This window comes from Diachasmimorpha longicaudata, chromosome 4 (assembly GCF_034640455.1).
Source record: "Diachasmimorpha longicaudata isolate KC_UGA_2023 chromosome 4, iyDiaLong2, whole genome shotgun sequence".
In the NCBI taxonomy this organism is placed as follows: Eukaryota; Metazoa; Arthropoda; class Insecta; order Hymenoptera; family Braconidae; genus Diachasmimorpha; species Diachasmimorpha longicaudata.
In genome coordinates, this window is record NC_087228.1 from 9,497,676 (window position 1) to 9,523,169 (window position 25,494).

Genomic DNA, 25,494 nt, shown 5'->3' on the forward strand with positions numbered 1-25,494 from the left:
CTACCACATTCGTCCTTTTTTCCGGAATGCTCTCTTTTAACCAACGCGGGGATTAAAATTCATTGAGCGCAACCAGCGGTAAACGGACCCGTGTGCATACGCACGAGCGACGGAAAGTGCTTGACGATAGCTGGGAGAGATGAAAGAAGAGGCCAATGTCAACATTTGGATAGAATTGATGGCTCACCGGTATCTTCCACACTCATTGACGGAATATCTGTCAATGGGTAAATTCAATGGATTGATATTACATTCCAATTCAAAATCAGCGAATAATTCAATCCTTTACTTTACCAGGAAAGAAAAATAATTATTTACAAGTCAAAAGGAATAAAATTATTTAATTAGGATAAAATAATAAATTATGTTCGGTTGAAATTCCAATATCTTTGGGGCAAAGGCTCTCAGGAAAATGAATCTCGAACGCAACCACATTCCCAGCAGATTTTTTTCTCTCCCAGAGGCAATTAAAATTATGTGACATTTAGTAATTTCCATTAATTCTCCAATCTACGCTAAAACAATCACAAAAAATAGCGATTCTTCGGTGTAAAGGAAGATACATCTATCCCATGATACCTCGACTAGATGGCGTCGTATCCCACGGGCCGTTAGGCCGTACGTCAAGAGTGTCAAGACCGTTATACAACTCACCCATTATCGATAATTAGCAGAGCCCCGCGAGGAGTTAAAGGTCCGTGAATTCTCCACGAAACTCCGCCTCAAGTGTTCGATAATTATCACGTTAAAATATACCCCATCCCCATTCACTTGCAATTGAATAACCCCTCAACCAACTCAACAATAAATAAATTCAAAAACCATATTTTTATTATTATTTTTTATACTCCCGAAGTTCAAACCTATTCATCCATTCGTTAAATTTGTTAACTGAAATATGAAAATTGTCCCGTCATACACACCAGTGCAGCCTAAAATAATATTATTTACGTTTCGCTGGCAATCACAAAAAAGCGCGATAAAATTAAAAAAAAAAATCCACAAAACTTTTCGGAGGGGATGAGAGCATCGAAATTAATGGAATTGTCGTTGTTTTTTTTTTCATTTGCCGCGCTTTATATCTCTGAAATATCCGTGTATGTGTCACTGAAACGCGTCTTTGACGGCCAGAGAGAAAAGTGAGTATTCGTTACCGATATATAAAGTTCCGGGTGTCTCACTCGTGAATGCCAGCGCGTGCTCTCGTGAGTATTTTTCAATTAGTGGAAAACAAAGGACGGCCCTGGCAATAATTGCAACGGAGCGAAAACAAGTGAGAGGATGAAAACAGGTGGGAGGGGGGGATGATGGGGGTGGCGGGGATACCTCTGGAGTAATTGCCTGAGCGTCAGTGGACGCTTTCTGGTATAAAGTTTTGGTATGAGATGATGGGAGGGGAGTTTTGTTGTTGTGTCGATGGGGACGGTTTTTTAACGGATTATCCGTCCACTCTACGCAGTGTACTGTACGTTTCAGTTTGAGTTTAGCCGGAAGGCAGTACAGGCGAAAAACGGGCGGTCAAAGGAGCAAAGTGCTAATTTGGTTTTCATCGATATCGCCGGTTATTTATCCTTCGAATGCAACTGGGAATGAAAAAAAAATGTAGGATATTGGATGTTTTCTTTTACGATAAGTCAATAGTTCATTAGAATTGAATTTTCCGAAGGACATTGCGAGGAAAGATTGGAAGGACTTGTTCTGAATATTCAGGGAATTTGTGATAATTTTTTTCGCGAAAATTTCCTTCAAGAGTTAGGGGCACATTTCAATAAGAAAATGGAAACGCACGAATCGTGGAAACATTAACAACGTGTTTATACCCCAATCTCCTTCTTGATTCTATTATAAGCCTCAAAGAAGTGATCCTGTCAACGCTTCGGTCGACGTAAACCCCGGGGCTAATATCTTTGGCATGACAAACGTGACGTGCATCCCTCTGCTATTGCCATTGGCCCGTGAAAGAACGCACCAACGAAATAATAGAGAAGGGGAATTGAAGACAAATCCACTGCACTTGCGACCGTCCATTAGTCATGTGACGCTGGGAGGAGATACGAGAGGATTAATCAATGTTTATCGTCAAAGTCCATTTCTGAGATTTTAAAAGTGATTGAAAAAAATGAGAGCGGATTTTTAGGTTCTTCGACCAATTTTCCTTGTTATGACATCGTGCTAATTACACAATCATTGCTGCACGGAACGAATTGAAATAAAATAATGTAAGAATTAAATTAAATAATAAAGATTCCTATGTGATGATTGATTTTTCTTCTCGGTCTATTTTTTCTCTGTCATAGTAAACTGTGGGAGATGGTTATATCATGTTTGGATTGTTTTATGCATCGGCAAATATCACGTTTGACTTCATCGAGGTAAACTACTCTAAACGTAAACTTTACGCTATCTATTCCCAGACATCATTGATATTTGATTAGTCCAGGTACTGAACTCCAGCTTTGCGCGCTGTATTTAATCATCTCTCTGCACTCGATTAAGCGGCATAACTGACCAGTGAGTATTCCAGAGCCGTATTCAAACTTTTCATCATTAAATATTTGGCGCACTTTAATGGACGCTAAGAACGACTCGTCGGTTAATTGAAACCAGATGAAAACAATCGAAATTAGAAATAAAAAATTCTAGAAAAACTCAAAATTGCATTTCCCTATCCAAGCAATATATTAATAAATAGATGTGCATCGTCTCGTGGAACGGACATCAACGAGAAAAATTCCATGGAGTCAAATGGGGTAAAAATGAAAAACATGACCCATAAAAAGGTCACGTACACCCCCAGAACATTTCGATATGCGTGAAGAAAACTTTAATTCGTGGCGCGACTAATTGTGAAGGCGACACGTGCTACATGGGAGTGAAGTTGAGGGGTTCAAGGGATGAGAGGTGGAAGTAGAGAAGGGGTTGCTCTGGAGGTAGCAATTAACTTCTCCTCACGAGATTAGAGCGAGATATTACGAGATATCGAGCGACTTAACGGCAACACGCGAGAGACTTCAAAGGCGGTAATAAACTGCCTCTAATGAACCCCTTATCGCCGACGCTACCCCTTTCCCCTCCCCCACATCTCAGCCCTCACGAAGCCACCCCAAGCCAGCATTCTACTCCGATTCTCGAAGCATCACAAAAACTCAGCAAGTTCCTTCGATTTTCTGAATTACGATTATTCATTAATTCTCGAGCCTCTGCGCACGTTACAACTTTCATTGTCGTCTTTTCAGACTAGCCCCCCCCCTCCATAATTTTACGTAATTCGATCCTCTCCCCCCTCAATTACTACCTCATTCTGCGTGACGAGTTATCGTTAGTCCAACTCTTGTCACGAGGTCAACGGTAATTTCTCTGTCGATTAGAAATTGGGCCAAAGCTCTTATAACTCGTGAGTACTGTACGAGTGTCTGACGTCATTCGACAAGTTAATGAAATTCTTCAAAAATTTATAACATCAAATATTTCATAATCTCACACCGGCGAGAAAAAGTTTGAGACGATATGTAGCATGTTGTGCACTGTTAGAAAATTACTACCGCAATTTCAAGAGAGACGTCTTCATAATTTTAACACTAAACAATTCACAACAAATCCCTCCCTTTTTTTTATTGTTTAATCTGCTAACTTCTTGCATATTAAATCTGCAATTCTGTTCAAGAGTGCGAACATTTCAGTTTCGAATAAATATTTAGTTATATAAAACTGTAATCGTTTAAACAACCAAGTGAACATGGGCATGCAACAACCCCCACTGCCAAAAAAAAGCCGAAAATATCCCCTGATATAATTCTCCCCCTTCCGCATTCGAAGTAATCCCGAAGTAAGCAAATCAAGATACCTCCTCAAAGGAAAAAAAGTTTATTCACCGTCTCCATCGTGCCTCACCGCGTCAAACCCAATCATGTTGATTCAACAAAGTACCTTAACCCACCTACCTAAATTGCCGGAATTTGGTGTTCGGCCAGAGGGGGATGGGCCGCGCAAGAGGGACAGACTGGCATATTTCGCGGCGAAGGAAGAGAAACGAAACACCCTCCTCCACCCCATACGAAGGAGGTAAAAGGGGTTGAGATTCGAAGGCAAGGTCTGATTGCACATCTAGGCCAAAACTGGGGTACCGCGCGCGACGTTGGCCCGTCGGACAGGCGCGCTCCAGTGGAATGCCACTGTGATGATTGGCCGCCGACATACCCCAAAACTCTCTCTCACACACACACACACACAATCACCAATCCCAATGCACACACACCAACCTTGTCCGATATTTCGCCTCCCTCCATCCCTCTAACCACCCCCTTTTTCCCTGATTCGCAGTGCATATACAGTTCACTCACTTGTGCATACGAAGCCTTCGCACACGTCTTCACTTCCCTCCACACACTTGTCTCACACAATTTCATCGTCGTCGGTGTCCGTGCCTGCCGAAATGCCAAGGCAAGGGGTGATTGGACGCATCCCGGTGATTGTAGGCACCCCCCTCCCCTCCTCCTCCTCCTCCTCCACCTTCGTCGCTTGATTCTATCTCACTCGGTGAATTCACTCGTTTCCTTACCCTCTTCAGGCAAACCAAGACTACCGCAGTGTTGCCACACAGACACTGACGATATACCCTTTCAGTTCTCTGTCTCTGTTCCACCCTCTTGGCATCATCCTACACGGCTGTAAATCGAGTTTACCCTCTTGCCGTAGCTCAGCCCTTCAATCAAACTGATTGAAACATTCCTTGAATCCAAAAGAAACGAGCCATCCGCTACCACCCACTCCTTCTCATACTGTCTCCCTCCCACTTTCACGCTTTTCAAGGGGGTCGGAGGGAGAATGGTGGGGGAGGAAAATTCTTGGGGTTTTTTTTGCCCCTCGTTCCAACCCCTTTCTCTCCCCGTGCTCGGCGAAAGTGGCTCTCTCTCCCTTTTTTTTGTTTTTTTTTTTTTTCGTACTGGCTTTCTCCGCGTTTTGTATTTTTATCTTTGTCTCTAGTTTTAGGAGATATCTACGAGCTTTTTGTGGAATACTTTGAGTTTATTTTATGGAGGGTTTTATGAGTGCTTTGAAATGATTGAATTGTTTATTTTGGGATTATGGTTGGAGTTGTGGGATATTTCAGATTGGTATTCGTTTGGTATTGCCGGGGGGGGTGGCGGCTGATGGAAAATTTAATCCCTAATTTTCCATGCGGGGGGAGAGAGGGGTAAAATCGAGCGAGTTTGGGCGTTCATAACTCGAGAATTGTTGGATAAAATTGGTCAATTGTTTTTTTTTCTTTCGTTTGACATGGAATTCGTTTGAGCTTGTAATACATGGATCAAAATCAATCGAATTGTATTATTATTGGTCATGACAATCATTTCCTTCGTCCCACTCTTCCCAGTTAAACTGGATCCCGTTACAAATTTTTATTATTGAATATAGAGACAATTTATCCAGCTCATGCGCTTGAAAATTGAATTGCTGATTTCAGAATCTTCATTCACATTGTGAAATAATTTCCGACTGACATTTGTCTATTAAATTAATTTGATGTGAAATTAAGTTCCAGGAACGGGCTATCAGTGTGAGGTACATCCTTGGAGTTAAAAATCCAACAGACGATTGTTATTCTTCTCGCTTCCTCCATATTCTAGTGCCAGCTCATAACACGTTGAATTGATTCAAATTTCTCGTATTCGAAAATTCAAATATATCCCGCGTATTCGGAATACTTTAAATTCTTTCTCCTTGAGCGTCTGCCACGAGAGGTATATTCGGGTTAGGCCGGGGGAAGTTGTACCTCCGAGATTGCTCCATCCAAAGAGCAAAAAAAAAACCCCCCAGAGAATTCAAATAACAAGAGTCGAATTATTCCCAGAGGAAGAAGAAATGGCTTTTCGGTAATTGGCTCTTAGCGCACATTGTTCGAGTAACTGGACTGCTGTATTTCAAGAAATATGAGAGGCTGTCAGTAAGACAGCATCATACAGCCAAGTGGGCTGAAGTATCCGACGGTGAGAGATGGACGCAAAATTTTCGAGTGAAAAGCGACAGATAGAGAAAGCAAAATACGTAGTTGAGACTACGTTAAATTCTATTCCGGGCGGACCGAGTCCAACTATGTCGGCGTCTGTTTCTCATTAAATTACGCTCTGACCTCGAATCCTCTAAATTTGGAACGGTCCCCAGTGATTACCTACCATCAACCGAGGGGTCTTGTATAAGACCAGGTTCTACGGAAATTTTTAGAACGCTGGACATCCAGGAAGACATTGCTCAATGAATTTCTGAATAATTGGGGCCTTTAATTAATGGCCGAACAGATTGCGAAATTATCGGAATCTCCAAGCTGCTGAATTCGTTGGACTTGGGAGCGACAAAATCGATTAATAATTGAATTTTTAATTAGTCTTTCCTGGAAAAGGGAATGATTTTGAAATTGTGAAATTTAAATTGCAGTAGTGCAATATTTTTGAATTTTAATCGCTTTGTATGATATCTTTTCGACACTGAATATCTGGGAAAGAAGGCGAGCAAAACATTGCTCAAGAGGTTTTTGAACGATTGGGTTCTTCGCCGAAGGGCAGATCATTAGCCTCCAAAATTGTTGGAACCAGTCGACTGGTGAATTTACTGAAGCAGAAAGCGTTGAAATCACTTAATAATCGATTTTCTAACTGACAGAAACGGAAATGATTCAAAAATTAAGATAATTGTTATTTCAAGCCAAGGACGCAATGCTCATTCAACGAAGATTCGTTCTTTAATTAAGACCAATGTCCCTTACTGCCGACGAAATGGGTAGAAATCCCGCGTAAAAAAAGTTAATACTAAACATCTGGAAAAACTTGCGCAATGAGTTATTGAATAATATCCGATAATTAATCTACGATCGGGATCGGGACCTATTAGTCGTTAGATTCGTCGAAGCCGATAGCGTTAAAATCGGTTATAATCGAATTTTTAATTGGCCATTCCTACCGACGAAAATTACATTCTCCCAGTCGATGACTACACAGTAATTTCTCAATTATTCGGTCTCCACAATCATAAACTTAATTGAAAGGTATCTGTCGTTCAAATTAGTGTATCACCACTGATCGCCAATTGTATTAAATCATCCATCCGTCACGCTAAATCTAATCACAGACACTTACCTCGTATAGTCAGGTTTGCAGAGGACCTGTCCATTCTTTATGAAGCATGAAGCACCCATTTCTGCCAGAGGATGGTTACAAAAAGCACACTTGAGACAACTGTTGTGCCAGTAACGGTCGATCGCGTGCAAGAAGAATCTCTCAACTATTCTACCACCACATCCACTGCATGTTTGGATTGGTGTACCTTGTTGACCTGCCTCCTGCTGAAACATCAAAAATTGAATTAATCCATCAATTCAATCGTCGATTCCCATAAAAATATTTAATAACCCATCGAAATAGCCATTCTCAACATTGAGATTTCAAACTGTTACATCATTTTGGCCATCACGAGACCAAAGTTTAGCAGTTTCTCACGAAATATTTGATTATGAAAAAATCATTTTGAAATATCACCATGGGAATGAGAATATCGTATCGCAGGTTTGTCCGAGATCACGCATCCGTGTCCCTTACGCAAAAGTCAATCTTCTTCGGATCACTCGTTCGAAACGGTCACGCATAGAAAGCAGGAAAGGGTTTGCCCCCTCCCCCCCCCCTATTCCAGTTCTAACCCGGAGCTTTGTCGGTTTCATGGTCTACCTTGTCATTTCCTGAATTCTCTTTTCAATTAATATCACCTCACAATGATTCATTATTCTTGGAAAAAAGGTATGAGTTCATCGATAACTAGAGTCGCGAGTGTGATGAAATCGTGAGGACGGTATGAGTGGATCGGAGCAAAAAAAAAAAAGCTAACTCGCATATCGTGAAAATTGAAAATTCAAGAGCATGTCCTTGTATTTCGCGCTCCATGCGTCGGGCATTCAGTCCCAGCGTCGTTGTAAATATTTCTCCCCACCTCTGGCAACAATCTCCCACCCCATATTCACCCGCCCCATTCCCTCCACCTAAAAAACCTCTTTCACGCTTCTTCTCTCTCGAGCAGTGGAACAAGTGCACACTTGGATCTTTCGATTCTCCTTACTTTGATACTCCCGGGAAAATACTTCTGGTTCATCCGCGCCGTGATGGCGTTGTAGTGATGATGCGTGTGCACCTCCATGAGTAAACGCGTGCCGACGGATGAATCGTCAAATCAAACACAAGGATTAAAAGTAATCCCCTCGTTCACCAACTTGTAATCCAAAATATTGTGCATTCACTTCACCACTGAAAAACCAACAAAACACAATTTCACTGTTTGCTTCACGATAGCGGAGAGGAAAAAAAAATATAAAATTCCAACTGTATTCACTTTCACATAGACAGAGCAATTCTGATATAAAAATATTCCATGTAAAAATCCACTAGGCACCTGAATAACGCGGTATCGTGTACAAACTGGCAAACGAGGACGACTGGTTTTATTCTGGTAGTTGAGTGGGAGCAAAAGGAAGCGGCCAAAAAAGGAGGAAAAAAAATCAAAGAAAAAAAAAACGTATTATAGCGCTTGTAAGTGAACGTGTGGGGACTCAACCGTACGGTAACACGAACCAGCCCCGACCGAAGTCAGGACCCAACTGACTGCTCGGGGTCTGCCGGTTTGCTTTGGGGCCCTGAATGCCTCACGGGGTCTCTCGGTTCAGGTACCCCAGTGCGTTGTTCCCTTGTCCACCATAGAGTGCTCGGTTGGATGGAGGGGAGGACGAGAAAGAGCTGAGAAGAAAAAGGAACGAAATAAAAAGGCAAAGCCTAGAAAGGACCTAACTAACGTTGAAAGAGGGAAGGGTCCGAGTACCTGGCGTGTTTTTCAAGTGGTGGGAGAATTATTCGGGTCCTCTTTCTCTCACTCATCAGTGTATTTTTCTCTCCCCCTCCCTTCCCTCCCGCCCCACTGCATCTGTCCTCCACCACCATCTCCGCCCCCTTCCCTTTTTTCCCCTCCATTCAATTATATTTCTCCATGGTAAATACCCATATTGTTACGTTTGTCAATGGCGAGCTAAGTGAGGGTCACGTACCTGGATAATACCCATAGAATTTCTTTCTCGATTGCTCTCCCCCTTCTCTCATTCCGCTGCATCCTTCAACTTCACTCGTCATTCTCTATTTGCTATTTTTTTTTTCGCGAGTCTTCCTCATTCTATCTCTCTGATTGCTACGTGCAAGTGATTCTACATCCTCCAACGCCCACTTTAACCTATACATTAATTAGCAATTGATCCCACCCCACGATTGTGTTCCAGGAATGCTCAAGGTACCAGAAAAGTGGAAAATACCGAAAACCCAAAATTACGAGAATTAAGTGAATATATCTTCCTCAATCACTGGCTTTCTCTATTCGATAGTTTCATAGAACTGAGTACTTAGAAAGTATGGGCTCCAGCAGTATGTAGGCGCACTTACGAGGTATTCTCAAACACCTGATGATGCAAGATTGTCTATTGACGGTACCTCCGGCTCATTCCCTCAGTCTTATTTCACACGACCATAAACCATTATCTTGGGTAAAAAATCTAACCTCACTTCTTCGACATGTCACTGCCAAGACTTACACAAGCTATTTTATTATTCATCCCGCATTCGATGTCTCACGATGTGGATCGACGATCAGAAATTGTTGATTGACCTTTTTCAACAAAAGGTCAAAGAATGTCCAAACAATGGAACAACCAAAAATCAACAAGACGTCACATCATCGTTACTTTCTGTGTACAATTGTTCTCATGATTGACGGAGAGTTATGATCAATCATTTGCAGAAAAAGAGAAGGATTCTAAAGTGAAGACCATTGTTTTGGAATTACGAAAATATTTGGTACTGGAGAACAATTACCTCCAGTCGATCTTCATAAATAAAATGTAGTCAAGTAATATTCAAACAAATACTCCTTACCTTCAATGTACAATTGTTGTTATGATTAACCGGCGGATACGCCGGATGTCCTGGCAAATGGGGATGCGTGTGGACCGGATGATGTGGATTGTCACCCATCATGGCACCACCCCCATGATGATGACCATTGCTACCCATACCAGGTGTTCCACCGATTGAGCCATAAGGTGTACCAGGATCTGTTTGTCCCGAGTGACTTGGGGGTGAATGAGGACTGGGTAAATCTGGTGTTGATGTACTACCACTACCACCCCCGCTACCACCCCCACTGCTGCTATTGCCGGTGGCGTAACCACTGTGATGTGGACCACCAGGCCCAGTATGATGGGGACTACTTGACAATGAGGGATGATGGGGGTAGGCTGCTGTGTGTCCCGGATGGTGGGGGTTCATACCAGCAGTCAGAGCGCTCGCCAGCTTGGCCAATGAGATCGGCGGGCCTCAAAGAGCCCACCAACAATGTGTCAGGGTGGAAAAAAATATTGTTTGCAAGCAAACAATATTTGAGGAAATTTTCAATACTCCGCGGTCAACAGCCGCTTCCTCTTGGTCTCGTTTCTAACCTGAAAGCATAAATTGAATATTGAGAGGTAAAGACAAAATAAAATGGCTTATAAAAAATTCACCAGATTGTTTTTAACCACTATTCAAAAAAAAAATGGAGGGACTGGCTCAGATGCCCGCACCAATAAATGAAAGAGCATCAAATTGATCCCCCCATGGAAAAATAAAATGTTGACACTTTAAATGAAGGAGTGACTTCAATATCAACAAAAATACTTGAGGAAATTATACTTTGTCGATTAAATTGTCGACAAGGAATTATTTAATTCAGTTTATTCTCCTGGATGGGCTTTCATACACCATGAGATACATTTTATTTGAATTTAATCATCCTTATCGTATAACACGATGATGAGATTCCTCCGAGATATTTTAATACACCCCATGAATATTCGGATTTAATCAAGATACCGGGCCCAATAAAATGTATATTTTCCGAATACCTTTTCCTCGGGTTTCTATCACGAATTGGCGTAAGATGTATTCACCGTACCCCACCTACAGGCACTGAGATACGGCTGGATGGAAAGTATATATCTTTTACCCAGTAAAACCCCTCATTTTACGAGTATTGTATACAGGCACTTTCCTCTTACCCGCGTCCTTTATACGAAAAACCCCTCTTCACCCCCCCCTACCACCGTAAGTTCTCTACAATTTTCCGTTATCCACTCTAATTAAGCATTTTATCGTTTTAATTACATCGCCTTGTCTCCTTATCCAATGGATAAACGACATTCTTCATGAAATTACGACCCCCCTCCCGCCCTAGTGTTTTTTACAGGATAAAAATTACATTAACTAAGTGTCAGTTTGTATTCAACTCGGTCACGAGAAAATTTGTCAATTACTGAGTTTAATTTGAAGTGGTTTCCAGGTGCTCGTAGAGATTTCAATATGATGTTTCTGAATTAATCAATTCAAGGAGAGCCTTCATCACTTTATGGTAAGATCAAAGGCCATTCAATATTACAAATCCCCTCTCTCTCTCTCGCAATAAAATTCATTTGCTCGTCAATCTCCAGTGGGGCCCATTCTAATGACACAGAAGCTTGTAACTACTCGAGGAATGAGATGAGTACAACGGAAACAGTGATATCAACCTTGGCTTCTAGCCCACTACTCTCCATCTCCATTGTACGTTACGAACAAAGCTAACCCTCTAATTACTCGCCTTTATGATCTTTTCCGTCGTCCAATCAGATCTTCTCATTTCTCGGTTAGTCTCGGCTGGTAAAAGTAATCTCATTAACTCGTGGTGGGCCAACACCCCCCTACCCCTTCGCCTCTCTCACTGTTCGCGTCTTCCAGCATTACCCAACCATTCAGAACTTTGTCCACCATTCTCTTCCATCATCTACTTTTAATTTTCTTAGTTTCTGGGGCTGTATATCGGGAGATAAATCGACGTAACCTTCCAGAGAATAATACATTCGGGGGAAAACGTGGCCTAGATTTAATTGAATGAATATTTTTTTTTCTAAAGCAAAATATAAGTCCTGAGGATTTCTGATTCCTATTTTACCCATTAAATTTTCAGTATCGAGATGTTGGATTTTTTTTAGCTGATCGTTTACGCATTTTTTCACTGCCAACACTGCAATTATTATTATTCTTAACTCAATATAATGAACTATGGACTCAAAATCATGAATCACCGGAACAATCTCAATCGCCAATCCGTCTAGACTTTTTGCGCTAATGATAATAACAATAAGCTGTGTTCCTCGTTTCAAACTCATTAAAAATGTCAAATTAATATGTAAATCCATGAATGCTATATTGACGGGGAATTTCCCCTCTCCAGCAGTGCGCAAAGACCATTGAACGAAGGACTGCTGCGGGTAAATAAGAGAAGATTTATACGGGGCTTGACCCAAACGCAGTGAAAGGGGGGCGGGGGAGAGGGGGAATGAGAAGGGCCCAAGGTGGCCAGTCGAGTTATTCTCATCGTTTCACAGTCTCTCCTAACATTTTCGTTTACCTGTCCAACAAAACCCAAATGGATTAACCAGTGACCCGAGCGAGGGGGAACATGCCATACCAATACTTAATTAATAATGACGGTCCTTCTTGGTAGCACAGCGTGTGACTGCATTGCACCAGGCCCCCGATGACCCTTGGCGACTGATTTTAAAGCCCCCAAGGGGTGGCTGTCTTCCCCCAGGGACATTCTTTATCTCCAATCTTTTGTGTTTTTGTCTTCACTGTTTCATCTTCAAACCGTTCACTTTTAGTTACCGAGTTTCTGTGGCGAGTGGATGACTCTTGTGGGCCCCAAAACACTTCAACTTGATGATCCTGTATCTATAAGCGACAGGGAATATCTGAGAACACCTTGCACAGCTGGTGCAGCCAATTAAATTTCCGTTGCTGGATAATTTTGTGGGGAAAACCCAGGGATAGGTTGGGGGGACGGAGGGAGGGGGTCGTTGGGAAACGGTGATTGTCAAGTTTTTATGCTTTGAGGTATTGTTGTTGGAGAATTTATGGTGGCATTTATTGGCCAATATAATTTGCTATTCTCCGAGCATTTATTTTACATCAGGAATTTAATATGAAGGACGAACATCTAACGCTGCATGATAGCAATGATAAATAATTGACGTACAGTTGAGGACTAGAAGAACTGATGTTAAGGTGAGATGCTTCGTAATTAGGGAAAATTAAAGTCCAATATTTCTGGTACGCGGCATTTGCCTCAATCAAATATTGCACGGAAGTCGATCTCTCGGGATAACGATAACCATTTCCAAGAGATAGTGCATGATAATACGTGTGTGTAGTACTTACTGGTAATTACTGGAATGATAATGACGGAGGATAGCTATGAAGGTGAATACACATACGCATTGAGGTGGATTTGGCTAGCTGATAGAGATAATTAACGATCGTCATGAAGATCGAAAACCGAGGTGAGTGTATATGCCATTGGGAGATGGTCGCGCGCGAGGACGATTACAAGCGATAACGAGATGGCGATGTTGTTAACGATAAGAAACGATAACGAGGACGCCTGTTGGGCGAGATAACGATGATAACGAAGAAGTTTTGCATTGCCAAGGCGAATGGTAGTTTGACTTTATCGTTGAATACCTGCAGAACATTTGGAAAATTCTGGTCTTGGTTGGGTTCAATAGTTTTTTGCTCTAGATTTTGATATCTAATCATGTAGCATTGAGAGCAATTCTAATACCATTTATTGTCGATGTTCAATGAATTTGTTGGGTGACAACGATGATCTTGATATTAGGTCAATATTTTCTACTAGAGAGCACGGTTTATTCAGACCACGTTTTGTAAAAACAACTGAAATTTGAATAATGTTCTAGTCATTTCATCACATCGCCTCACTCTCGAATGAAACCTTTTCCTCATTTAATCTAATGATCTCGTTTCCACCAGAATGAGACTTGTGTAGTCAACGCAAAGAATATAAATTAACCGAGAAATCGACTCTTCTGTAATTCCCCGAAGTGTAAAAAATCCCAGATTAGATTTAAGAGGAGAATGAGCATATAATCGAGAAAGAGTACGCCTTTTCATTTGGGATATCCATCTACTGTGGCGTATAAAGTTAATAGAGGTTGCCCTATGGGCTTACCAAACCGAGATTCAGCCCGCTCATCTGAGCCCGCATAATTACTATAATCGTTTTCACCAATAATTAGATTATTTTCAAAAGCCCTGAGTTTCTCGCTCAGTCGGGAATAGTATGTGTCCCTTACTCCGGAATTTTTATTTTCATTCGGTTTATTTTTTCTGCCATTAAACCAGTCATTATCCCACCAGAGTTATCATTACCAGGGCCGATTCACTCCAATTTTTTTTTTTCATTTCGCAACTGAGTTTTCTACCTGTTTTAGTTTTTGCTAAGTTATTCTTTTCGTCTATTATCTCAGTCGCTTGGAGGTGGTTTCTCTTGGTGAACGTCTTCAACAGCGAGCGACGTACCTTCGGGACGCGGTTTTATTGCAGAAAGCAAATCTCAGCCGGCCACTGCCAAAGGAGTTGAAAGTGTTATTAGAGGATACAAAATGCTTCATTTTATCGTTTTCACTAGCTTGTTGTGTGGAATGCACCTACTGCAGTCACTTCACCGTGGAGTATTATCCCGGGGGTTAACCCTTGTGGCCCGATACTTGGCTGAGACAAAGGGTATAACCGTGGTGTAAGAAACAAGTGTATATACCTTTCAAAACAGAAATGACGGAGGGGAAAATAGCGGATAGGGCTGACTCTTGACCGGTGAGAATTGGCTTCGTAGGATAAACGAAGCTGAAGGTTACTCAGCAACTCCCAACCATTTTCATTTTATAGTTTGGCTATTTTCTTATTTCTCACTCATACTTTCCATACTCTGTTATTGTTATTGTGATTTGGTTGTGTACAATTTTTTCCAGCAAAATTTCCCACGCAAAACCCTTCGCTTTCACCCCAACAAATGATTTTTCCCGAATTCAATGGATTTAACGGAAGATTAAAAAAATCCCTAGATTCAGGTGAAAAATCCGTAATTATGTAAACTAACCTGACATCCCATTCTCACCTATTCACATTCACTCCCGAAAAAAGGGGGAAATCCTGTGCAGCAATGTGAGGGCCATAAAATCCTTAATCACAGTAAAAGCTCCAAAGATACATCGGCGTGTAGCTGGTACGCCAGGGCAATATCCCGTTGAAACACACAACGCAGAAATGAAACGTGAAACACTCAGTCGGTACCCCAGTGGTACATCGGTACATCGGAATACACTCAGGCCCTTAATACGTATTTAATTAAGTGCGCCCACTATACGAGAGCCTCGGGCGCATCAGAGCAAAGAGCGGGCTTTACTCTATGCTAACCAAAAGAGTACACCCCACTACGAAAGGGTGAGGGTAAAATGGGTGACTAGGCGTGGGGTTACAGTGAATATCAGACCCGAGACTCAGCCATAACTCTTGACCATTTGGTAAATGTGTGGATTACGGTGTATCGGGGTGTCTTCTACCGGCGCCAGTGCATGAGACTCAAAATCGGGGGGAGGGCTCATGCCACGATGGAATTTCATCCACGATATACATGACATAAATCTACGGTGCATTAATACCCGTTGGTCAAGGACCTCTGCCAGTTTCCGAGTGCACCAGTTGGAAAACCCCCATTATAATCAGTCCCTCGGTCCATTGAACTTCTGAATGTACTCGTGATCAGGTGGACACTCATTCTCGTGTTTAAACACTTCGTAATGAGTCACCTCTCCCCACCCCCACTCTCCACTTTTTGATAATTACCATGGGAATGGTGCTCATGTGGCTGAATTACAATGATAAATTATCGGTTATAGGTGTAATGTATTGTGTATTATAATTACAAAAATAATTACGAAAATCATTACTGTTGAACTATTGCCATGTGGCTAGATCAAACCGCAAATTATGTTTTCCCATTTTATTGCACTTGAACAAAAACAATTTCACCAATTCTCATTCTCGTGCGTCATTTTAACGAAAGCATAATAGCGTTTGAGTGACATTTAAGATGGCCAGAGGTGTCGCAGTAGAAAATTGAATTTTACCCATGCACAGTGTGCAACGACCCTTTAAGGTGATGCGTCAAATACCCCCTGACTGACCTGTGGCACCCACTCACGGTGTTTCGAAAGTAATATAACACAAACGGTGAGAAATACAGAGTCAAAGTGTAAAAGTGTTATTTGTGCGCTGTTTGAAACGGGTCATCGTGGCTGAGCTGGTGGATGGAGGGAGTCGGTGGGATGAGAGAGTTCGACCCCTGTTCCACCACCCTAAACCTCCTCCTCCTCCCACCCCCCTCTCCACCCTACCCTTCCACCGACTTCCCCTCTTTCCATAAATATCGTACGGTGGCAGCTTGTAACTCCACACACCATCCGAAACTTCAAACCAACCACAACACTCAATATGGCACGAACACTCGTATAACCCCGGCAAAACCCATGCCTGGGTCTCGATTCTGCCACGTGCTGACGAGAGGGCCTTCTATATCTACCCCACTTTTGTGTATTTAGCCTCTGTGTGTATTACACAGGCTATTTGGACTAGAGGAGTTCAACATCTAATGGATTTCATCTGCTGCTGACAATTTTAATCAAATGAGAAATTATTCACAAGATATTAGTGGTACACGAGGACTGATTGTTTAGAAGAGTTATAATTTGAGAAAAACACTCATTTGAATAATAATCAATGGGAAAATTGTGAGCAGGTGAAATGTTAATTCAGCTGGCCCTGTGATTCGGAATTTCAATGCTGATGCAAGCGTGAGGCTAAACCTCGAAATCGACAACAGTAGGCGATTCATTGTCGATTGATTGAATGATCGCTTTACTGTGGATGCAGATTAACAAAGACACCTCCCATCAAATATGCGTTTGATTAACGTAAAGTTGTTTGAGGGGTTGCGTTGAGATGCGCCAGTTGATCGGGTTTGGAAAAGTATTTCTGACTCAGTAGATCATTGATTCGCAAATTAACTCAAATCTACATGTTATCGCCAACAAATAGATTCATTTGCCTTCTAATAAAAAAAAGCTGATGGTAAATGTTTATTGCACTTGTGTTAAAAAATCCAGTTGGAATAAAATCACCGTAAATGGAATGTAAACATATTGCATTCCACTTTCCAGTGCATTTGAAATTTTCATTCAATTCATCTCTCTGCGCAAACCGGTTGCAGACAAAGCGTGTCCCTTGATAATTAGGGAGTGCAACAGTGTGGAACCCTGGGTCAAAGAAAATTTTACCCAGAACTACTTGAATTGGTCAAGGTAAATGTTGAGCACATTAGAGTGTGTGCATGCGGGTGGTTCGCAGTTGAGGGAGAACAGAGGGCTTTTTCGAGGGGGTGAGTAAGTGGGGGTGGGGTGTGAGGGCGAGGGGGTACCCAGGAGGTAAAGGAGTTGAATGTGGGAAGCCTTGAGGCATCAGAGAAAGCGAAATTTGGGCGACGACTACGACAGTGGTGAAGGAGGATGGTTAGTTGGGTGCCTCTAATTGGTCGAAATTAGCAAGTTTAGTCATTAGGAGAGTTTCCGGCGATGGGTCCACTTGACTGTACGGCTTCTCGTAGAAGGAAAAGTGGTGAGAGGGGTCTGCAAAGACACAAGGAGGGAGAGAGGGGACTTTACATGCATGCGCTTCTAAGAGACGGGGAGGTAGGTCCTTGCGTGCATTCTCCCGGACTGAAGGAGGATTTTCCAGTTCTCTGCTCACCACTAGATATGGGCGCTCTTCTTCTAGGGGTGGGGATGACAAAGTCGGGGCTCGAACACCGCAAATAACTGTTTCCACTGAAATTCTGCGGTTTGCACCTTATTGCGGGCCTGGATTACAGTGACCTCATGGTGGGGATGTTCACCGAAAGAAAAACAAAAATTTTCGCCGAATTTTTAGTATCTCATTTTCAAAATCTATCATTCAATAATATTTTTCTGGCAGTGAAAAAAAATTAATATATGTTAAATAATTTTTCCCACGCGAGTGGATCAGTTTTATCAAATAGTACGATAATATTCTTCAGGGTAAATAAAATCAGCCAATGACAGTGCTGAATAAGTAATAAATTTGTGGACTGAAATTCTTGCGTTTGACAGCTGACGAAGAAAATTGTTTTCTCTAAAAATATTTTTTTTTTTTACCGCACACCTATCGAAGTAATAACATTCATCCCCGCAGTTACCCATGTAATTCTGTACTAATGCCACCTCCAGCATGGTACTTCATCCCGCCAATGGTGGTGGTATAGGTAGGGGCGGGTGGGAGTCTCGAAAATTTATTGCCGAACTCGATTACAGTAATTTTCCTCAGCGAGCAATGAAGTTCGAATCACTCCAAGTACCCCAACGACGATGTAATAAAATAAAACTCCTGTCTGAGCCATTAATCGAATTTCCCTGTCTGCAGTGGTAGTTTTCCATTGCTATGCGCAAGCGTATTGCAAAATTGAGCCACTTTTCGATGAATTAATTTTCCCCCGGCTGGCCCGTACATATCTTGGGATGTGCCGTAGGGGTACAATGAATATAATGGGGTTGGGTGGAGGGGAAGGAGGCAAATAGGGTCGGTTACCATTTGCGTCATTCGCGTTGTGCTGGAGTTACCCTGCGTCTACATTGTACAGCCAGACGGGAGCTCTCTCACGCAACGAAATGCAAGAACCAATCGTAGTATATGTATACACACAAGCGTGCCTGCAAAGGCATCAGCTGCCGTATGTACTGGAGGACCCTTAATTATTCTATTAAACGGCCCGCGGACTTATTGTAATGCCTTACCCAAGCGTAGTACCGCACGCGCGGAACTATGAATAGAACCATAAATTTATTGTGCCGAATAGACATTGGGGAGATTTTTTTTTGCCAGGGGGAGGAGAGGGAGAGATGGGGGAAACGGTTATTTGGGTAACCGATCTGGAATTGCGATCACTAAATTCAGGATAATCACAATATTTTGACGATAATTATGAGCGAAATGGCGTCAATTTGTGAGTACTGTATATTTAAAAAGTCATTAGAAGAACTAAATAACTAATATTGTTGTTCACTTCACTTTAATTACTTCATGGAGATTAATGACAATCGTAGAATTAAATATTCGGGTAAATATATTCCCCAATATTACAACTGACTGTCAGTAATTTTTTTCTTTCTGCCAGTGTGAAGAAAAATAATTGGCAATCTCGATAAGCGCCTTCACTGCAATGTTAGCCACGTAATTATCTTCATGTTATAACTTACGTATAATTTGGAAGAAAAAATACAGTGTAGAAGGGGGACAATGTCCATAACTACATGAATACCATGTTCACGCACTCACAGTCTGAATCCTGGATTGGTGGATTGACCATTCAACTGGCTAAATCGTCGGTCAATTTTCTTTTTGTTGAAAACTTCCTCGAGCGGGGCACACGTAGACAGCCTCTGGCCCATTGGGACCGGACACGGCAGTATAATTGGTCGTAAAAGCCGAAAAAATATGCAACGATTGGACAGAATATCCCCCGGCTCTCGAGCTCCAAGTTTATGAGCATGTGCCTCAGGGGTGCTGGCTGTCCCAACATTTTTACGACTAATTTTCGCAATTTTGTAATTGCAGGAGTACCCAATCCTACCAGAAACTCCGACCTTACTACGGTAACGTCCATTATTTTGCGAAAATTGGGAAGATAAAGTGAAAAATTCAGTTCTCACGTGAGAAACACAGTTAAGATAAGCTTGTAGACGCTGGGAACTATGAAATTTCTCAGAGTTAATTTTCCCTCAAGACAGCCATTGCACCACAACTAAAATATCCACAAAGTACTGGCTTCAACATCCACACCTACCCCATCCCCAATTTCGAAAATGTAAGGGAATCACCGTGGAGTAAAGCCATTGTGAAAGACTCCCAATCCCTTTCAATTTCGCGGAGGAATCCGTAAAGTAATGATTCCAGTTTCGCAACTTTCTGAGAGAAATAGCCAGTTAACTATTCGGTATAATTCTTCAGAATGTTTAGCATTTGAATTGATAATCCAATAAAAATTTTGCACACCCCTTAATTATGACACAACACTTTTCAGGAAATCACGAAAATTTAAGTAGAACTTCTTTCCTATTTTATCTGTCGTCCAATAGAAATAAAAATGTCCTTGAATGTGGACCTAAATCACCATTGGATCGATAAAATTCCACAGTATTTTTCCCCAAAATACTGTATTCACCATTCACAACTGCATCCTCAATTCCAAAAATGTAAGCGAATGCAGTGGAGTAAAGCCATTGTAAAAACCTCTCGCTCTCTTTCAATTTCACGGAGGGACCCGTAAAGTAATGATTCCAATTTCGCGAGATCGCTCGTACCTCGACGAGTATTCGGATTAAGCGACTAAGGAAATTCAATATCAGTAGCTGATATGGCCACATAAAATTACTGACTGCCACTTTGCCTTAATTTGCGCAGTAAAGTGTCTCCCTCTCCCTCCCCGACTCTTCCTCATATACCCCATAACTACCCAGCTCTTTTCCGTCTTTACGCCCTTTCTCCCGACCGTCTCATCTTTTTGGTATTAAAGGCGGCGGGGAGGCGGCCACAGAAGCCCTCGTACTCGGTTGCGATACAGCTCTTTGCATTTTCGTGTAAAACTGAGGAATTATGATTTGGTTATTGGCTCCAGGGGCCATTTCACGGTGTAATCCAAATGGAATTTTCCGGATTTACCCCCCTCGCACTTCTACTTTGATATACAAAAGCCACCCTTTCCTCTCACTCCTCGCAGCGACTATTCTAACATGATATACGAGTATGATATTATATTTCGCTTGCTGACGTAAACGGCACTACATTCACAAACTACCCACATCCAACTCCAAATTCCCACTCCGTGTTTAACCATCTAGACGGTGCAGGAGGGAGAGAGGGGGGGGGGGTCTATAACCCGTCGTAACTATCACCACTTTTTCATCCGCGTGCGTTCGATTTGCAGTATATCGGGGGTAACGAGACGTTTACTTTGTTTTACAAACGCTCCGGTGGAAGTGCATCAGAGGGTGTCTCGTGATGGAACTAAAGTTTTTTTTTTTTTTTTTTCAATGTGTCGAGCGAGTGTTAGTGGTGATTTGTAGTCAATTGGAAAGATTTTATTTGATTCGAATAAATCAGTCGTTGCGATGCCTGCGGGATGAATATTAACGAAATTTTATTTGTTATTGGTGATGAGTAAGATAGTGCAACAAAAGTGATTAATGTTCTTTTTGGAGATAGAGGGCGGGAGGAGGGAGGGGGAATATGAAAATTAATTGAAATTTGCACTTGGCGCAAGTGTCGCTTGATGAAAATTCTCAAAGACTGAAGGCAAAATTTAAGGTAAAAAATGTTCACCAGTGAATTGCTCCTGAGCAATCTCATTTAATCCCTCCCTTCACATTCACCCTTTCTCACACCTCACACATGATTACAAAGCCCCTTCGCCCCTCCGTAAAGTGTAAAATGCGTCGGACGAAATTTACGGCGCACCGCTTATACTCTATCCACCGGTGGTAAGAGGGGTTGATGCTTCTTTCCGCCATCAACTTTTCTGTCTCACCAGCCCTTCGTTCAACTGACACCCAGACATAGCCACCTCATCCGGCATCCTTGTCCCTCATTGGGGTGAGGAGTGAGAAGAGAGGGCTCCGGGGTAGCACGCGAACACGTAAAACGTATCCGCGTACGAAATTGAACTCACCCGAACGGCCGTAATACGAAAACCATAGAATTCGCAATATCGCATCACGCGCGTTCTCGCAGCAAGAGAAGGGTTCTCTCACTCTCTCTCTTTCTCTCTCGTGTCTTATGGTGAATGTCTCCTCAGTAGACATTGGGGTCTGCAAGATTTGGATTTCAGGGGGGAAGCAGCCAGTGGAGTCGATAGCAAATGTCTCAAACACAATTTTCGGATAAAATTTCCCATGAAATTTCGAGGAATTTCGTTATTGAAAATTGACAATCTCCCTGAAAAGTCGATGGTATTATAAATTCGAGTCTAAAAAATCAGAAAAATTCTGACGATCATCGAGATTTTTTTTTCTTGATTTATAACCCAGACCAGATCCATTATCAGTTTATCAGTTCATTGTGATAAAGATAGGAATAATCAAGGGGACGAGAAGACTCCGGTAACATCTGTTACAATCTCCACCCCCTATTTCTCCACCCCCATCACGATATGGTAATCCAGAAGAGGGACAGAGATAACCAAAACCAACGAAAAAAAAAAAAAAAAAAAATGCAAAAAGTACTACCGGCAATGAAGCACAACGTACAATAAAAGAGAACCGATAGGAATGTTGAATTGGGAAGAATAGTGGTTTGAGTATAACTTGGATCGATGCTCACCAATATCTGTCAAACACATATTTTTGTCAGATTTATTTCAATCCCTCACCAAACCTCCCCCATTCCACGCTCTTTCGCCACGCGGGGAGGATGGGGGGTATAAAGGTCCAATTTCATTTTCTCGCCGTCCCCGTAAAAACCTACACTGGTTCGTCCACCCCTCCCCCCCCCATTCACCCCCTCCTTCCCTCGTCCCACTGGCATTCCTAAACTGACGCATTCCCAATTGGCTTTATCTTTCATTTGGATAAAACACTTTCTACAAAAAACAACTTTTGAAATATCGCGCAAAATGTGTACAACATTTTTATTCAATTAATCCTCTGTTTACTCCAAATGTTATTTTTTATCCCCTACCCCCAAACCACTCTATCCATAACATAATAATTAATTATCTAGTAATCAGTGAAAATGGATTGTCCTCGATTGACAATAAAAACTATTAAACGCCCTCTCATCCCCTGAAATCGCACTTTGTGACGTGGAATAATTATCTAAAATAAATCTAAATAAAAAATAAAATTTTTCTACTAATTGAAACGTTTAATGAAACATCGACAGCTAATCCGATTATAATTTACAGTCTGTTGAAATTTCCTTGAGTAGCATCAACTCCTCAACAGTACTCAAGAAATCTACCTCCCCCAAACTCTCTATCTATTTTACTATGAGACTGTACAGGCCGAGTGTCGCGCATTCACCGTAATGAGAGTAGACGAGGCCTTTTCACAAAGTGCAATCCACCGTGACGCGTTGCTTCTTATTCGCGTATTGCGGCAGTGGTTTTGTGCCTTGTATATTGTACCCCGCCAGCGGCTACGACATTTGTTGGTTCTCAGCTTACGTTCGTTACGTACCGAATCGTACTGGCATTCTCGCCGCAATACATATACTTGCAAAATCTCGCATTGCTCTATATATTTATGTATGTTCATGCAAATATGTTTGGGGGGATGGCGGAACAGTTGTGCGGGGGAAGACGTGGGCGGGGGGGGGGGGTGTAAGGAGTTTGGTAAAAGGGAATGTATTCCGAAAGCATTGGTACACGAACGTAAAGCCTCTTCTCCCAGGAACTTCAGCCATTCGTGGAAAAATTTTTTACCGGATTTTGCCATTTTGTTTGTTGAAGACTGTTTAGAGTTTGTAAAAAATGGTGAAGTAAATTTTATATTGTTAATGTAATGAGATGGGGTTCGACAACAATTTGCTTGAAAATGGAAGAACCGAATTTTGGTGAAAATAAAAAAAATAAAGATGAACTGACAATCAATGGAATTTTCCTTCACTGTAATTTCAACTTATGTTCACAAGACTGACGCAGTTGCATGCACACGAAATGGAAAATAATGATGCATTAGCCCTCCAGTGAAAACGCAAATCCAACAGCTGCTCTGGCTGAACAACTCCCCTCGCCCTTCACATTGAACTGTTATTCGAGTACGTGTGGACTAAATATATTTGTGTGCATTACGAGAGAGTGGTAAAAAAAATTTGTTCACACTGGCCGGTGTTGAATTGTATTGGAATTGTCAGAGAAGCGTTAATTGTGCGGATTTGTCACTGAGTGAAAAGCCACCCCTCGTCATTGGCATGGCGGAGGGGTGAAGGGAGGGGACTCAATGGATAAGACTCCATTTTAATGAAATAAAACTTTTTCCCTCGGGTTTTTCCTCGTAAATAAATCATTAAATATATTTATCCAACTTTTGTGGAGGAACATTTGGTCGCTGGAGGGGGAGAGAAATGGAAAAAATAACTCGCAATGTGCCTTGTTATCTCGGTAACTCTAAAATTCAACTCGCTCACTCTCACGAAGAGTCGAACTTATTTATTTTTTTTTTTCTATAATTTTCTTTCAAATTTCAACTTCGTCGTCAGTCGGTGACTCTCGCATGCGCATTAATGGGGAAACAATTTTAACGACCCAACGGAGGGAATAAAGTTTTCTCGTGGGAGAGAATAATTATTTGTACAATGTTTTTTGCCCTTTTGAGTCTCATCTACAGCTGAATCTTGAGAAATACCACTTCATGGGTACAATACCATGTTTACTAACTACGGCCATTAAAATAAATACGAAATGTTGGGTTCTTTAATTCATCTGGGTGATGACGAGTTGGAGACAAAAATTGGTCTGTTCCAGTTACGCCCAAAAATAACTGATTAATTCAATTAAATTTCCTTATAACAATAAATCACTCATTGCCATTAATTTTCATGTGCTTACCTCGAAAAAATGAATTATAATTATTTTTAATTTTCAAAATACACGAGTGAGTTAAGAATTCAACTGCAATTGCTGTTTAATATTCAAAAAATATCGTACAGTGAAAATGATGATGAAAGTCTCATTAACCTCTGTACTAACTGGTGAATTCCAACCCAAATGAAATCGAGAAATTTCTCAAGCATCCCCCTGACACGTGATCACATACACAAACATATAACGAGCTAATCAATTTAATTTATCATCATTTGACGTGAGGATCGAATCGCAGATGCAGGCCGCGTTAATTGTGCGTCCATTAGCCACGACGACACGATCGTTAAACCGTTCACATATATGGCCCCAACATTCATACATTTATACAGCCAGTGGGGGCAACACCAGTTGGATGCGACCGGTTGCCGCAAATCCATGTCCAATCATCGACGGACGCGTCGCTGAAGTGACCATTCGCATTCGTACATTCATCTTTCATTATCATCGCCTTTTTTCAACAAGCCAATGGTTATTCTGATGTAATACGACGAGAGATCGATCGGAGGACAGAGCGAATAAATATTCATGGATGTCTTGTATACCTAATCGCGGTGGCTTCCTTAATTACACGCGTATGCGGTATGTTGGATGATGTTGGGGGGCGGAAAACATTCGCCGTTCAATGATCGGTAATTTACGAATTTTAATTAATTATTTTTATGGACAACTTTGGTCTGCCTCGATCAATTCCCTTGTTTTCTAATGATATATCAGGGTTCGATTGTTATTTATTGATTTAGACTTTTTTAAGAAGCTTGTGATGGTAAATTTAGGACATTTTCAATGTCTGAACGATACAGAGAAAAAAATCCGACAAAATTGGCGCAACGCCCGGTAAAA

General features: G+C 41.7%; 1 protein-coding gene across 3 annotated transcripts in view; it reads right to left on the reverse strand.

Moving 5' to 3' along the window:
• Positions 1–25,494, reverse strand: part of LOC135161961 (LIM/homeobox protein Lhx9-like) — a 76,458-nt gene that overhangs the window by 19,651 nt on the left and 31,313 nt on the right. For 2 of the 3 annotated variants that reach the window (XM_064119999.1, XM_064119998.1), the window contains exons 2-3: positions 9,951–10,513; positions 7,131–7,336 (exon numbers count right to left, since the gene is read on the reverse strand). In XM_064119999.1, the coding sequence (XP_063976069.1) occupies positions 7,131–7,336; positions 9,951–10,343 (599 nt within the window). In that variant the 5' untranslated portion in view covers positions 10,344–10,513. The remainder of the gene's footprint in view (positions 1–7,130; positions 7,337–9,950; positions 10,514–25,494) is intronic. The other variant, XM_064120000.1, reaches the window with a different exon arrangement.